Source organism: Copadichromis virginalis, linkage group LG1, assembly GCF_057382275.1.
Source record: "Copadichromis virginalis isolate Kocher_CV1m ecotype Utaka linkage group LG1, C_Virginalis_male_GT1.1, whole genome shotgun sequence".
NCBI lineage: Eukaryota > Metazoa > Chordata > Actinopteri > Cichliformes > Cichlidae > Copadichromis > Copadichromis virginalis.
In genome coordinates, this window is record NC_140618.1 from 12,906,148 (window position 1) to 12,920,256 (window position 14,109).

Below are 14,109 nucleotides of genomic sequence, written 5' to 3' on the forward strand. Positions count from 1 at the left end.
GGAAAGAGACATCAGTCAATCAAATCTAAATCTGCCTAATTAAATAAAGACACCTGTGTGATCACACCAGCCCATCAAATAAGAAACCCAACATTGCCACGCAGTGATAAATGAGCACCGAGTTTAACTGCAGTGTTCACTTTAATGTAATTTTCCGGATCTCAGTTTCTGCACCAAGAGTAGGTCACTCCCTTTATTGCACACACAAATCCATTCCCTCAGGCCTCCAACAGTTTTAATCATGATCTTTCCATATTTATCATGTTACATATTAGGCCGAATAAATGAGCAGACATTTAAACTTTCACCCCCTTGGACTGTGTAAGGGAACGCAGCAGCAGTTTAAGGCTTGGGAAATCTATACTTGGATTTCTCTCGGTTTCTTGAATGTTGAGCTGAATGCCACATCTGTGCAAACAAACGAAAAAAATAAATAAATAGAAGTACATATTTTATGTTTACACAAAATTTTGCATTTGTACACCTCCATACAAGCTGCAACTTGTTGCTGAAGAGTATTGTGCTACTCACTATCCCATTATAATCTATAATGCAACTTCATGTACAGATGGTCAAATCCTGGCAAGAATTAAATTTGTTTAATGAGTTTTAGGACAAAATACTGTCAGATAATGAGACAGCAGTTGTATTTTCAGGTTCATGTGACGGGAAACAAACAAGGAGAATAAAGAGAGACATCTTGCACGTAGCACACAGCAGGAAATAATCCACTTCAAAAGCATTCAAGCTACATGCTTCGTGTGGTTTAGGCCACAGGCAGTATAAAAGATGTACGTGGCCTCCGTGATGGCACTCACTGGTTTTGTACTACAGATTTTCAAGTCTCCGTTATTTTAAACGAAGCGTGGAGTGCAAACACCAACATTGGCAGGCTTGGTTAAAAAACCGCATTCGCAAACTGCAGCACAATCCAGTGAGCACAACAGTCCAACAGCTGGGTGTAACATACAGATAGATATCTGCTAATTACTGCGGAAAACAAGACTGAAAATAACCCCCCCACTACAATTTAATTCACCAAAACTGAAGCGCAAAGCTTTTGCCTGGTCTCTACTATAAAACAAGTCATTAGTCATAAAATCCATTAAACCCCCCTATAGAGTAATCTATAGAGGCTAAAGCTGTTCCTTAAACTGGGATGTAAACGTGCCTTTTAACGCTGTACAGTCGGGCTTTTTCAGTCTGTGGGGTTCGACTCACTTTTGAAGCCAGACCTGCCACATAGCAGCAAGCTGACATAGCAGGTGAACTACGGTGGTGTTGTGACGCAGTTCTGATTTATTTTAAATGAAATGTTGTCAACCCAACCCTACATACTCCAAGAGCCCTTTACCTCGGAAAGTATTCATAGTAGGATGGCTGCAGTCACCCGTGCTATCCTTACACGTGTTTCACTGGACATTAAAGGGTGGGAGGTTAAGAACTGGCAGGTTAAGGTCTATTCATCTAATCAGACTTTTGCATTGTTGCATACAGATGATGAGTAATGTCTAGAGAAGTTCACGGCTTCAGTGCATGTGTAACTATAGTCTAAGCACATCATAATGACTGGGTTAGGTGCGACTGACAGACTGTTTCACCAATGACGGGCACGTGAGCGGGATTTATGGCTCCGTGCGCTGTCTGGCTCGGTCCAGTTTACAGATTCAGACTTGCTTGATCACTAAAGCATCCATGCAATCTTTTTTTGTTTAATTCTTAAAAAAAACCCTAGCAATAACTCTTACCCACCATAGTTAGGTATACAACGAGCTACACCCTAATTTTATTCAAAATGAGTTATCCTTCGAGGTTGATCCCACCTAACGCAGTAAATACACTGTACTTCAGCTGAAGGCAAACAATAGTTTATGAGTAAGTACCCCTGCCTCCACAATGCCAGCTTTTTATTTTTCCCCACACCGTCTGTTTCTGAGTTTTAGACCACAGCTGAGAGATAACGCTGCCATAAATTGCATGACTTGGAAGCTCAGAAGTGTGTGGGCAGATCTTTGAAAAGTGGCTGTCTTTACATACTGCTCCGAGAGCAGAATGAGTGCAAATGTACATCCTCACAAGTCCGCATTTGCAAGATTTCAAACCTCAAAAACAAGCTGATGCACCAGGGACACTGACAATGTTTGCAGACATTGGACAGCTTCTTTCCAGCATATCTAAACATTGAATCTTAGTTTGTAAAGCTTGCACAATCTTGCAAAACCTCCATTTTAATTAGACAGAGTTTCAAAACTGAACAACTTTCATCCCAGACAAAGCCACTCACTTGCACACACAAGATTTTTAATTTCTACCTGAAAAATAGTCCCCATGCAACCCACAGCTGTTCCTGAAGGAAAAGAATCAGCTGCTGGGTTTTTGACACAGTAAAAGTTGAGTCTGTCAGCCTCTGTGGTGACTGTATCTTAATGAGCCACAGTTCACTCTCTACTGTCATAAATGTCTCCACATGTTGAAGGTGCAGGACGGGAAAGGCTCATTTTCCTGGCTTTATCAAACTATAAAGTCAATTGAACAAAAACTGTGAGAGACTGCTGTCGGTGCACAGGGCTTATGTTTCCTGCTAGCTTTTGGTTGAATGTGGGGTCTGGGTGTAGATCTCATGCAGGCTATTGTTTCCACATCCTCTGCAGCCTGAGTAATGGCCTTCTGAAAACAGGCCGTCTTTTGTCCTGGCCTCCCCGGCTCCAGAGTGAGATGCCATGGCACTGCTTCCCTTTCTGGTTGATAGGAGGAGGAGAAGGTGGAGGAGGGAGTGAAACCTGTCGCCACCACCACTGTCTGTTATCAGCAGGAGGCAAGTCACTCTGAACTGGTTGCTAATGCAAACTGTGCATGTGTGTCTGTGCTAATCCAGCATGAGCAAAGAGGCTCAGCTCCAGCTCGTCTCACCGGGGCGTAATCAGCATTACTGCCACTCATAAGGGTGAAGGGGGAGAAAGGCCAAAGTGTAGCTATCAGCCAAACATCTCCACCACTGGTTTAAAGACAGACACACACACACGCTCAGACAGCCAGCCAACCACCACCCTCATCCTCACCACACTTCAGTAAACACTACTTCTCATCATCTCATCGCAAACAAAAGGGCCGAATCGTTCCCAGGGCCACAAGTTGACACATGCCATTTAAGACAAGTCCCCTCCACAATGGAGGACAGAGATACAAAACACAATGTGTGTCTGTGTTTCAGGCTGCTTGGAGGAGAGGGGGCAGGGGGTGGCAGAGCCGAAGAGAAACATACAAAGAGAGAAACCAGTGATTTTGAGTGTTTTTATGCAGGCGTGCGTTTATGATCCCACAGTCAATCAGTCAATGCTTGGAGCTATACTGTGTCTTCTCTCTTGCCGAGTTCCACATGCCGACACTGCGTGATTAATGTGGCTGCCATGAGTGGGAGACAGTGCATGTAATCAAGCCCCAGCCTGTAATCACCCTCCATTCCTTTTCATTTGCAGTTTCACAGAGGGGCAGAGCTGCTGCCAGACCTGCAAGCTCCAGCACTGGGGCGGAAGAGGCTGATATGAAGGAAAAGGAGGAAGTGGTGCTGCGCCACAAGAATCCCTCGAGGTTTCTCCCCCCTATAATGCCAAGAACGATACATCTCTGGCAGGTGCCCGAGGGCCAGACTGCCAACTTCAACAAATTGTGGGTCACTGTTCCTGACAAAATGTCACTCCTTCCACCCTCCAAACTAAGCAGGATCCTCCCCTGAAGGGTATGTTACCCAACGTACCATGATGCACGTGTGCAGGGGCGGGGAGAGACAAGTGGCCCTTTACACCTCATTAACTTGTGTGTGAAGTTTTCACATAAGGGAATTAGACAGGAATCGGGATAAGTGAACCAAAATGTGCTCTGGATCTCCGAGCTGCTTGATTGGACAGAGGACGCTTTTCCAGAGCTAATGAATCTCAGAGGAACGCCCGCATTTTTTATTAAAATAAATCAAAACAAAAAAACCTCACCAACACATAAATAATCTGGTCAGCACATAAGAATATTCACAAGAAAGAGCACTGATTTTTTTTCCCCCTCAGAAGACAGCATTTTCTAAACATGCTGAAGGAGGTGTGCAGTCATTTTTCTTGAGAGGCCTGGTATTTTGTTGTTGTGGGTGTTTAGATTTCATATGCATTTTGTATATCTTGTATTTTATGTTGTATTTGTTGCATTTAAAAAAATATGCTTTAAGTTGGCATGGGTGCTAGCTTGGACAGACAATGTACTACAAAGCAAGCTCAAGACAGCCAGACTTCATTCATCTCAGCTCCCTTAACTAAACTTAAAAGCTCAGTCAGATAACTGGTATCACAACGGTGGTAATCGACTTTCTCTGTTAACTCAGACTTTCTGCTTCAGGATCTGGACATGCTCACATTAAAAGGTGCGCCTGGCACATTATTTGATTCCCCACCCAAGACAACAGCTACACATCGACCTTTGGATTTAAACATTAATATAGTCAGTCAGGTTACTTAGGGTGATCATCCTAATAAATTAGATATTCAAACCACTTTAATATGTCGTCAGATCAAAGGGAAATTTTATTGCTTAAATAGGTATCACTGGTGATAAATAGCCATAAACGTAACTGATCAATTTTCTAACCTAACCTCTGTTAGCTGCTGTTCTTGGAGTTGGAGATTAAAGTAGGGCTGAACGATATATCGCATTTGCGATAATATCGCGACATGATCAAGTGCAATTTTCTAACCGCAAAGGCTGCGATTATACTCTGGACATGTCCAAATTCATGGGCTGCACCTCCTGAGGCCGCATTTGTAGACCGATTACGTCACAGCGACGCGCCGAAGGCTGTCCAAATTACTACCATATCCCAGAATTCATAGCGCGGCCCAGCCAAACTCCAGTTTCCAGCAATGGCGGCCGCTACTAAGTTTTAAAATTACTCATACTAATCTTTCAGGGTCACAAAATAAACTTTTAACATATTTTCAGGCGAGAAAGTAGTTATGTAAACATCAAATATCTGCTCGGTTTATCAAGATATCCCATATTTGCAAAAGTGCTTCGACGTTTTCAGAGGCGTCTGCTACCCACCAGCTCGACAGCTAGCCGGGAGCTCGAGGGTTACTGATGCGGCCGAGAACGGCACAACTCCCGGCACATCATTTTCAGATCACCGCGGAGTTTCGCTGCTCGGGTTAAACGTAATATATAAGTCACTTAGACAACCTAAAAATGTTATTGTTGGGCTTTTTTCAGTGTTTTGTTTGTTCGTGAGTAAATCGGTTTGGCTGAGATTAAAGTTATTAGATTAGATAAAATAAAACTTTATTAATCCCCCGGGTGGGTTCCTCCTTGGTTTTCACACAGCTGACTAAACGTCAAACAGAAAACTTATTAAACAGAAGTATGAGACAGTCGAGAATTTACACCAGTGTCTGGTTATATTTTAGATAGCAAGAAGCAGACGGCCAAGTTTATTAAACTCCACCGAGACAGCGGTGACGCTAATCAGAACTAGACCGTCCAATTTCACGCCTTTAAATTTTAAAGGCGTGTTTGTGTGTGTGTTTATACAATTGCTATTATGTTTGCACTTTATGTGTAATGTTACTGACTGCAGAGATCAGTAAGATGTGTGTATTTTTTATTTATTAGTTTTATTTATTTAATATTATTTTTTAATTTAATGACTGTCTAGTAGTTCACAGATGTCGAAAAACTGAGTGTGGTAAAGCCACTGATTTTTTTTATGTATATTTCTGCAATCTGCACATTGTACTGACTTTCATTTTAATGTTTACACCAGGGTTCCTTGTCAGCACTTTATGCTCAGATGTTTGTAAGCTAAAAATAAACTATTGTGTATGTTCAAATATACTGTTGTGATTGAAGAAGTTAAATAAAAATGTCAGTCATCAATTCATGCATCACCTCATGTCATCATAACAGAGGTCTGTCTTCCAGGAAAGAACAGTTTAAAATTAATGTAATATAGTATTGGCCATACTATATGATGTATTGCTTGTCTTTGTTTAATAATACAGAAGACAAAGACCTTAAAAAATAATCGCATATCGCATCGCAATCGCAATATTGGGGCAAAAAAAATCGCAATTAGATTATTTTCCATAATCGTTCAGCCCTAGATTAAAGCCAAGCATGAAAACACTACAAATGTTCTGTATCACCAACTGAAAGTATGTAAATTCCACTGACAATGCAGTATGTGCTGCAGAAACTTTATAGCTGGGCTTCCTTCAGTGGCTTTAGCAAGTCGTAAGTCATACAGGCCAAGAGACAGGCTGGTGACCCCCTGCCAACCTCTGGTTGCTAGGGAAAATGTCTATTCCTGGACTGGTTGGTGAGCTGTTGCTTGGTGTCGCTAGGTGAAACTGCTAACATGTACTTTCAGTTGCTTTAGTCGCCAGCAGGTTGCCTCAGTGTGTTTTGCTGAATAAGTTGGAAGTTCTAAGCTCCCAGATGGAATTTGGATCTGGAATTGTATCTGGAACAACCCAAGATGGTGCCAATGAACGTAAACTGTAGTAAAACTGCAAAAATTTTTTACTTTTACTTTACTGGAACTATTATGGATTTGTGACGTGCTAAATAAGTTATCCACAGACTTTGTAGCCAATTTCACCTACCAACTCCTCCAAAACCTCCAGCAGCCGCTCACCGAATGGTTGAGGAATACTCACGTTTCAATAGAAACCTGTAGTTGCTAGAGGTCATTACCGATTAGTCTACAGACATGTGTGACTGAGGCTTGCAGCTTAAAAGCTTCATGCTATGAACATTTTTCCTTCCCCAGAGAACACAGAACTTTAAACACACTGTAAATAAAAGAATTATGAAAAGTTCCGATTAGGGCTGGACGATATTATACCGCTCACGGTAATACCGGTAGAATGTTGGGCAACGATAAGAAAATAAAATATCGCAATAGAATATGGGTAAAATGCACATGCGCAGTGCCTTTGTTTTCATGCGCACATGGCCGAAAAGCATGGCAGCAACGGAGAATGAGAAGAGGCAAAGCGGATTGTTGAGTGAAACAGATGAACCAGAATTGGTTTGTAAAAATGGTGCAACTTCAGTGGTGTGGAACTGGTTTAGCTTTTGTCTGTCAGATACACAACAAAGCACTATTTTTGCTAGAGCATGCTAGCGGGCCGTCGTTATTACTGTATTTGACGGACTAAGGTGCTCGTAAATCTGGGAGTAATCTGGGACCAAAACTCTGTCCACTTCAGGTGCCAAAGTCAAACGAACACTGCAGCATCACTAATAGTTAAAAACTGTCTAAATTCTTTCATCTTTAATAAATTGATCAGCATTGCTGCTTTACCAGGTGTAACGATTAAGTTTAACATCCAGGCATCCATGAAAACAGAATTTATTACATTTAACGGAGTTAGAAGTTAGCAGGAAGTTAGCGGAAGTTAGCTCGCTAGTTTCGCTAGTTACCTAAACATGATATAGCATGTTCTGACTGAGAGATTTCTGAAATAATTCAAACGTACAGCTATGCTATCACTTCCAACATCAATGAAGACTGAAAACTAAATAGCAGTGACATTTGTAGGGTTACTGAAGTTGGACTAGGTGGTATATAATGATGTGCTAGCGACACAGCTATGTTAGCATAACATAAACAGTAAAGCTGGAGGATGAATGCTAACTTTTTTTCCACTCGATAAAAGTTAACGTGAAGGTTCCTGATGGTTAGGGACAAATGCAATAGCATGGCAGGATGCTGTAAACGGACCAAACTTCAGTCAGGAGAACAACTGAGAGAATCCATCCACAATATGAGGTTAGTCATTAATATACTGCAACAACATGGGAATAGAGCAGCTGTGATAGAATACAGCATTAATGAATCAATGGTACAGAAGTGGAGGAAGCAAGAAGAATGAGTTGAATAAAGTTTGATTTATCCGACTGCTTTGTTTCGGTTAATGTGCCTTGTAATCCTGTGCACCTTATGGTCCGAAAAATACGTATTTGACTTTTTTTATTTGGCACACTGCAGTTTAATGTTGCAAGGCACCTCTTTTTAACTTTAGTGGATATTATACATGTTTATGCTCAGGATATGTCAGCCCATTTCAACTGGAAATGTCTTTTGGTTAAAGTTTCAGCAAGGAATTTGCATTTGCACTGTTAAATCTTTATATAGCTTTAATGCACATAAAAAACAGCTGCTTGTTTAAGTGAAAATAAATAGATGGGTTTTTGCGTTAGTAAAGTTGTGGAGTTGTATTTTGTCTCGCATCAATTATATAGTCAGTTATATCGTTATCGCAAATTTTCAAATATATATCGAGATAAATATTTTTGGCCATATCGCCCTGCTCTAGTTTCGATGTTAGATTTTAGACCAAAACTCTGCTCCAGACCACGTTGTGTGTTCAGCACAAGTTAACACAGAGATTGACCCACGTAGAAAGAAAGACACCTTCATAAATCTAAGCTCGCTAACACATTAATTTTGTTTTGTAGTACAACCCCTCTAATCTCCCTTGTAAAATACCCCTCAACCACGTTTCCTGTTTAAATAAAGGCATATCAATAAATATGATGCTTGTTTCTACTGTAGGGAAAAAATATATAATCAGTGCCACATACAATACAGTATTGTATAATGTATAAATTTATATGTATAATTTATAAAATGCCTGACAGATTTTCCCAGCTTAGTTGCAGTGGTTTGCAACTTCATCATATCTCAAGATGACTTTTTTGGGCAGAACACATACTTTTCAGTGCCTTTGTGGCAACTGTTTAGATAATCCACATACAGTACACAGTAATGATGTGACAGAAGTACCATCAATGTTTTTTATATTTTGGTCATGGTTAAATAACTAAATGGTTAAGATGAAAGCTGTTTGCTGTGTTACTCCCCACTCCATTAGATCCACAGCAGGGAAGTTTTTATCACGCTGGGCACAAACAAACCCTCGGGGCAGGCCACAACACATCTGGACCGACTGTAACACATTAGTCTGAAAAACCTGATTCATTTTGGGTGATCCAGGCAGGGTGACAACACACCGCCTGCATTCCCCCGCTCATTGTTATTCAAATCAGAGGAGACGGCACACAATCAGAGGGGACTCTCGGGAACTCAGCATAGGCAGGCTAAACACACGCACAGACACACACTTGTGGAAAAATAAGTGCCAAAATCCTCTCCTTTCATTCACTCCGGCAAAAGAAACAAACAAACACACGGCACACATGCAGATGGACCTTAAGGGATCGACGCTGGTCCTGCCAGGCTAACGACTGCAGCACACCGGGCACAGGGGGGCAGGACAGGAAAGAGGAGGTCAGATATGAATAAATCATGTCTGTAGACCACACAAGGGATAAACAATCACACCAACCCAAATCAAAAACATCCTGCCAACACCCAGGCCAAAGCAAGCAGAAAAAATTATATCACACATACTAACGCGTGCATACATGTGCCATTCACTGCATCACTAAAACACGCTTTAACACAGAAGGTGTGATCTCTCTGCTCAATTACTGGCACACACAGAAAAAGTAGGACTCCCAACTTGTAATGGGACGGGAAAATTAGCAGGTCAGAGTTCATGTCATTAACCTAGCTATTACTTCAGCAAAAGTGTGCCACTGACACACACGCGTATATCCCCACATTTATCAACGTCTGAGCCAGGCAGACAGGGAGAGCTAATGCATACTGAAGTCATGATGCCTCACGCTGTAATCAAGAGCGTTACAGCTCCTGTAATTACCTCTAAACATTCGTTTCGCTTATAAATCTGTGCCGTATATTTGGGAGGAGTGCCAGATTCTCTCCGATCCCTGAGCCATCACAATGACAGAGGCGCAGATGAACTGTCAGGGAAAAAAATAATGTCTCACTCAGATCTCCCGATATGACAGAGTATTCAACACATTCCTTACATTAAAAGGAGCTCAGTTTAACTTTCAGAAAATCACTGTTAATGACAGTCATGGCTGTTAAGTCAACTATAGTCAGCATTTTGTTGCACATCATGTCTGAGTTTATGTCAACAGCAATGAGACACACATAAGTCTCTCCTAAACTGCTTTGTTGTAACTAATGCAGCGACCAGAGACCAGTGCATACCCAAGCATTAGTATAATCAGAGCAAAGCTGATTTGAACAAAACAAAGCTACCAGTGCTGGATGCAGGATAATTAGCAAAGTAATGGATATTTGTGATTTGGATTTTTTTTATGAGTAACACATGTGAATTTGCTTGTCTAAGCACTTTGTAAAGTATGTTCTTAAGCTGCTATAAATGTATATTAAAAATAATAACAGTACAATAACAACAATAGTAATATTAATGACAATAGCGAAGACTACAAGTAGTATTACTAATAGTAATCACCAGTGTGTAAAAGTCTTGAGCCACCCCTCAATTCTGTATATTTTGCTTCTAAGGAGCCAGACTTTCTCACAATTTTTTGCTCTTGAGCAATAGTTCTCCAGCTTTTCTTTGTGAAACTGTCTGATTTTTCACTCATTTTAAGTCCAGTCCTTGTATCTTTTCAGAAGAATATTTTTCATTGTATTATTTTTGGTTTGGTAATCCACTTAACACTGCCCTGTGAATCACGTAACTTATGCACTTAAGGGATGAAAAGTGTCTGCACACAACAGACAACTTAACAAAGAACCAATCCTAAACTTTATCTTTAGGCAGCGTTAATAGCCATTGTTAAGAGTTAGTAGAAACCTTGGCATCTCTCGTCATGATGTGCAGTGTGTCCTTGAAAAATCTGAGGTAACTGCACAAGTAGCAAGAAAAGACTACGTTGTAGAATAAAGGTGGTCATACCAAATACTGACTCTCAAACTCTGTATTTTGCGTTTATATTTCCATGTATGTTTCCACATGTTTAAATAGATGAAAGCACCTATTTCCAATTTTCCTCACAAAATAAACAGAAATTAGGGGTGGCTTAAGCCTTTTGCACAGTACTCTATCACTACCAACACGCCACCTTGTTGAGCAAAACTTCCATATAAAGTCAGTTGCCATTTCCCTCGTGCATGGAGCACAGGACAAACCCAAATTAATGAAACTCACTTTTCACGCACAACAGCTTCTCTATTAAAAAAAATAAAAAAAAATAAAACAGGGAATCCAACTATCATCTTTGGTTGTATTCTAACTGCAGGCATTTCTCAGCACGCCATCAGCTTCGGATTTGCAGCATTCGTTTTCTAAATTACTGCCATACGTACTCGTATCATTGCCTTGTCTAATGGGAGTTGCAGTCCGTACAGAGCACAACACAAACAAAAACAGGAACCGACTGACCGCTTCTTTACCTCCAACTCTTGCAAAGAGGTACCGACATGTGAATCAATCCTCTGTGACAGCTCGAGTCAGGTCAGACGCAGGTTAGAAAAATCCTGGACTAGTTACAAAAACGACAGGCACCACACCTTACTGTCAGAAAAGTAAAAGATTGTTTTCACTACTCTTAAACTTAAAAAAACCCCCAAAAAAACCCCCCACACACATACACAAATTAGAAGCAGCAAACGTTCCACCACTATTCACATTTACAGGTTTTACAGGTTATCCATACCCTGCCCCCCCACTCCCTCATAAAGCTCAGGACCACTCAGCTCATCTTGTCATGACAGGAAAGGGGGGGGGGGGGGGGGGGGTTCAACTCTTTCCAACCAGCCTGTGCAATTAGCATTGCCTGAAAAGAAACTATTCCCCAAGGACACAGCTGCTCCCGACTTGAGTCAAAACACGCATACTTCAGGCTGCTTACTGCAGATTATGGCTGAATTTCACGAGCCAAAGAAAGCTGCTAATGCACTGCTGTCCTGATGTCCAGCGACACACATGCAACATTAACTTGCATTTTTACAAAGTAGAAACAAGGTGCACAAGGCTAATTTGTATCTATTAATGCTCCTCATTTGACTCATAATAACTCCTTTCCCCACTGTTGACTCTGGCTCTGTCAGTGTACTGCGCACTTCTCCCTCCCCTCCTTCTTCCCCCAGCACTGACCCAACAAAGCCTCTCCACAGCCTGACCCAGTAACCTGCATGCCTCCTATCTGCTGGAGGAGACCAGCTATAAGCTCCCATCTGAGCGCTCCGAGGGTGGCAGCATGGTGGAGAGTGTGAGTCAGAAGGAGACAACAGCTCGGCAGCAGAATTTAAGGAGCAATTTGCTCCTGTTTTTAGAAATGTTGCTATTTTATTCATTTAAAGAACAACAATGCAGGCTTTTTCAATTTAGTTAACAAATAAATGGGGTTGAAATCCCAGAAGCATAAAAATACAGTTATGTGCACATGTGAAAACAAACAAATAAATATGATCACACTTACCCCTTGGCTCCCTTTGAAACATATTGATGGCTCACTTGATAAAGACCCCTAATGAGAAAAAAGAAAATGAGGCTATTGTAGTTGCATATAGGTGTCTTTGGAGAATTATGCAATCTGAATTAGTGCAGTAAATATAATTTATCTTACATTTAAACAGATTAAAGCACAAGTTACACAATCAATAAAGCCTGTGTGCTGTTAATGATCTCCACTGGAGCCAATTATGACACAAACTAGGCTACTTGTCAATTAGATAACTATGCAGAGTGCTGCCTCTCTGCTTTACTTTGAAGCAGCACCAGGAAGGTTTCCCAGCAAACAGCTGAGGGGCTCGTCTTTCCTGACAATCACTGGGTTTAGTTCTGGTATGTTACCCAGCCACGAAGCCAACTGATTCAGTCAGAAGTAACTGTACTGGCCGGAGCCACAACCTCAACACACACTAAATTAAAAGCGTGAGCTAAATAAACGCAGAAAAACAATTTAACAATAATTAGGTAGTGGAAATTTTTAGAAAGAAGATAAAAGAGAAACTTTGACGCATGAATTCACATCCAAACACACAAAAAGAAAACAAACAAACCACAAAGGTACCTTGAGGTTCTGGTACGCCTCCAGCGCTCTGATAGCCGTGTCCGTGAGCTTGACATGGTACAGCGTCCTGTTGGGGCTGTTTTTGTTGTTTTTTCCACAGGAGAGCCCGTACTGGTGCTCCTGCCTGAGAGAAGCCATCGCTGGCTTTTCTCGCTGCTGTGCAATTAAAGCTGCTTTCCTCTCTCGGCTCAGCGCTCTCCCCGCCGCGTCACGCCGAGGGCGGGGCCTCGCTCGGTGACAATAGCGCCGTGAACTGATGGCTCCGAGCGGTGGCGATACACAGGCTGAATGTGCAAAACTAAACGCTTAATAATTAAATAAAAGCTAAGGGGAAAACCATAATTACCCATTTTACATATGAAGGAAAAAAATGCATGCGTGTAAGCAGTGTTGTCAGACTTTTTTGTTGTTTTATTCTGGTTCGTAAAACTATCAATGCCATTTTTAAAGCGTTCTGACATAAGATGTATTTAAGATGTACTAAATAAAATAGTAACAAAAATAACAAGACAAAGTAACTCAATTATCTGAAATGTAACAAAAGAAGTGAAATAAAAATAAATAACAGAGCTGGAGAGCTTCTTTTGGCTGCTTTCTTTAGGAGCAGGAGATCATCTGCCTCCTTCTCACCCTATCCCCAGCATCCTCATCTCTCACTTCAACCCTCTGGATGGCCTCAAAATTCATTGTCCAATATATCCACCAACACTCCTCTGCAAATGCTGTCTAACTTAGTCTCCAACGCATTCAGCCTGAGCTGTACCTCTAATGCACTCATTTCTAATCTTGTCCATCCTGGTCATCCCCAGTGAAAACTCTCTAACATCTTCAATCGAGTCACCTCCAGCTCGGCCTCCTGTCTTTTTGTCAGTGTCTCCAATCCACACATAGCAGGTCTCACTACCATCTTTCAATTCTTCCCTTTCAGTTTTTCTGCTATCCTTCCATCACAAATAACTCCTGACACTTGTTTCCACCCACTCCACCCTTCCTCTTCTTGCTTGCTTCCTGCTCTCTTCTTCACCCCTTGTGCACTGTCTTGCTTAGAAATGTGGACCTCAGGTTCACTACCTCAGCTCCTTGCATCTTCACTGTTACACCTGTCGTCCTCTCATTCTCATGCATTCTGGTATCTGCTGACTTCCA

The 14,109-nt window shown here is 41.4% G+C and overlaps 1 protein-coding gene across 1 annotated transcript in view; it reads right to left on the reverse strand.

Annotated features, from left to right (window-relative positions):
- The window catches only part of LOC146718423 (RNA polymerase II elongation factor ELL-like), a 41,041-nt gene extending 27,903 nt beyond the window's left edge, over positions 1-13,138 (reverse strand). The window contains exons 1-2 of the mRNA XM_085451322.1: positions 12,964-13,138; positions 12,370-12,417 (exon numbers count right to left, since the gene is read on the reverse strand). Of these exons, the coding sequence (XP_085307448.1) occupies positions 12,370-12,417; positions 12,964-13,101 (186 nt within the window). The 5' untranslated portion in view covers positions 13,102-13,138. The remainder of the gene's footprint in view (positions 1-12,369; positions 12,418-12,963) is intronic.
- Positions 13,139-14,109: the final 971 nt, after the last annotated feature.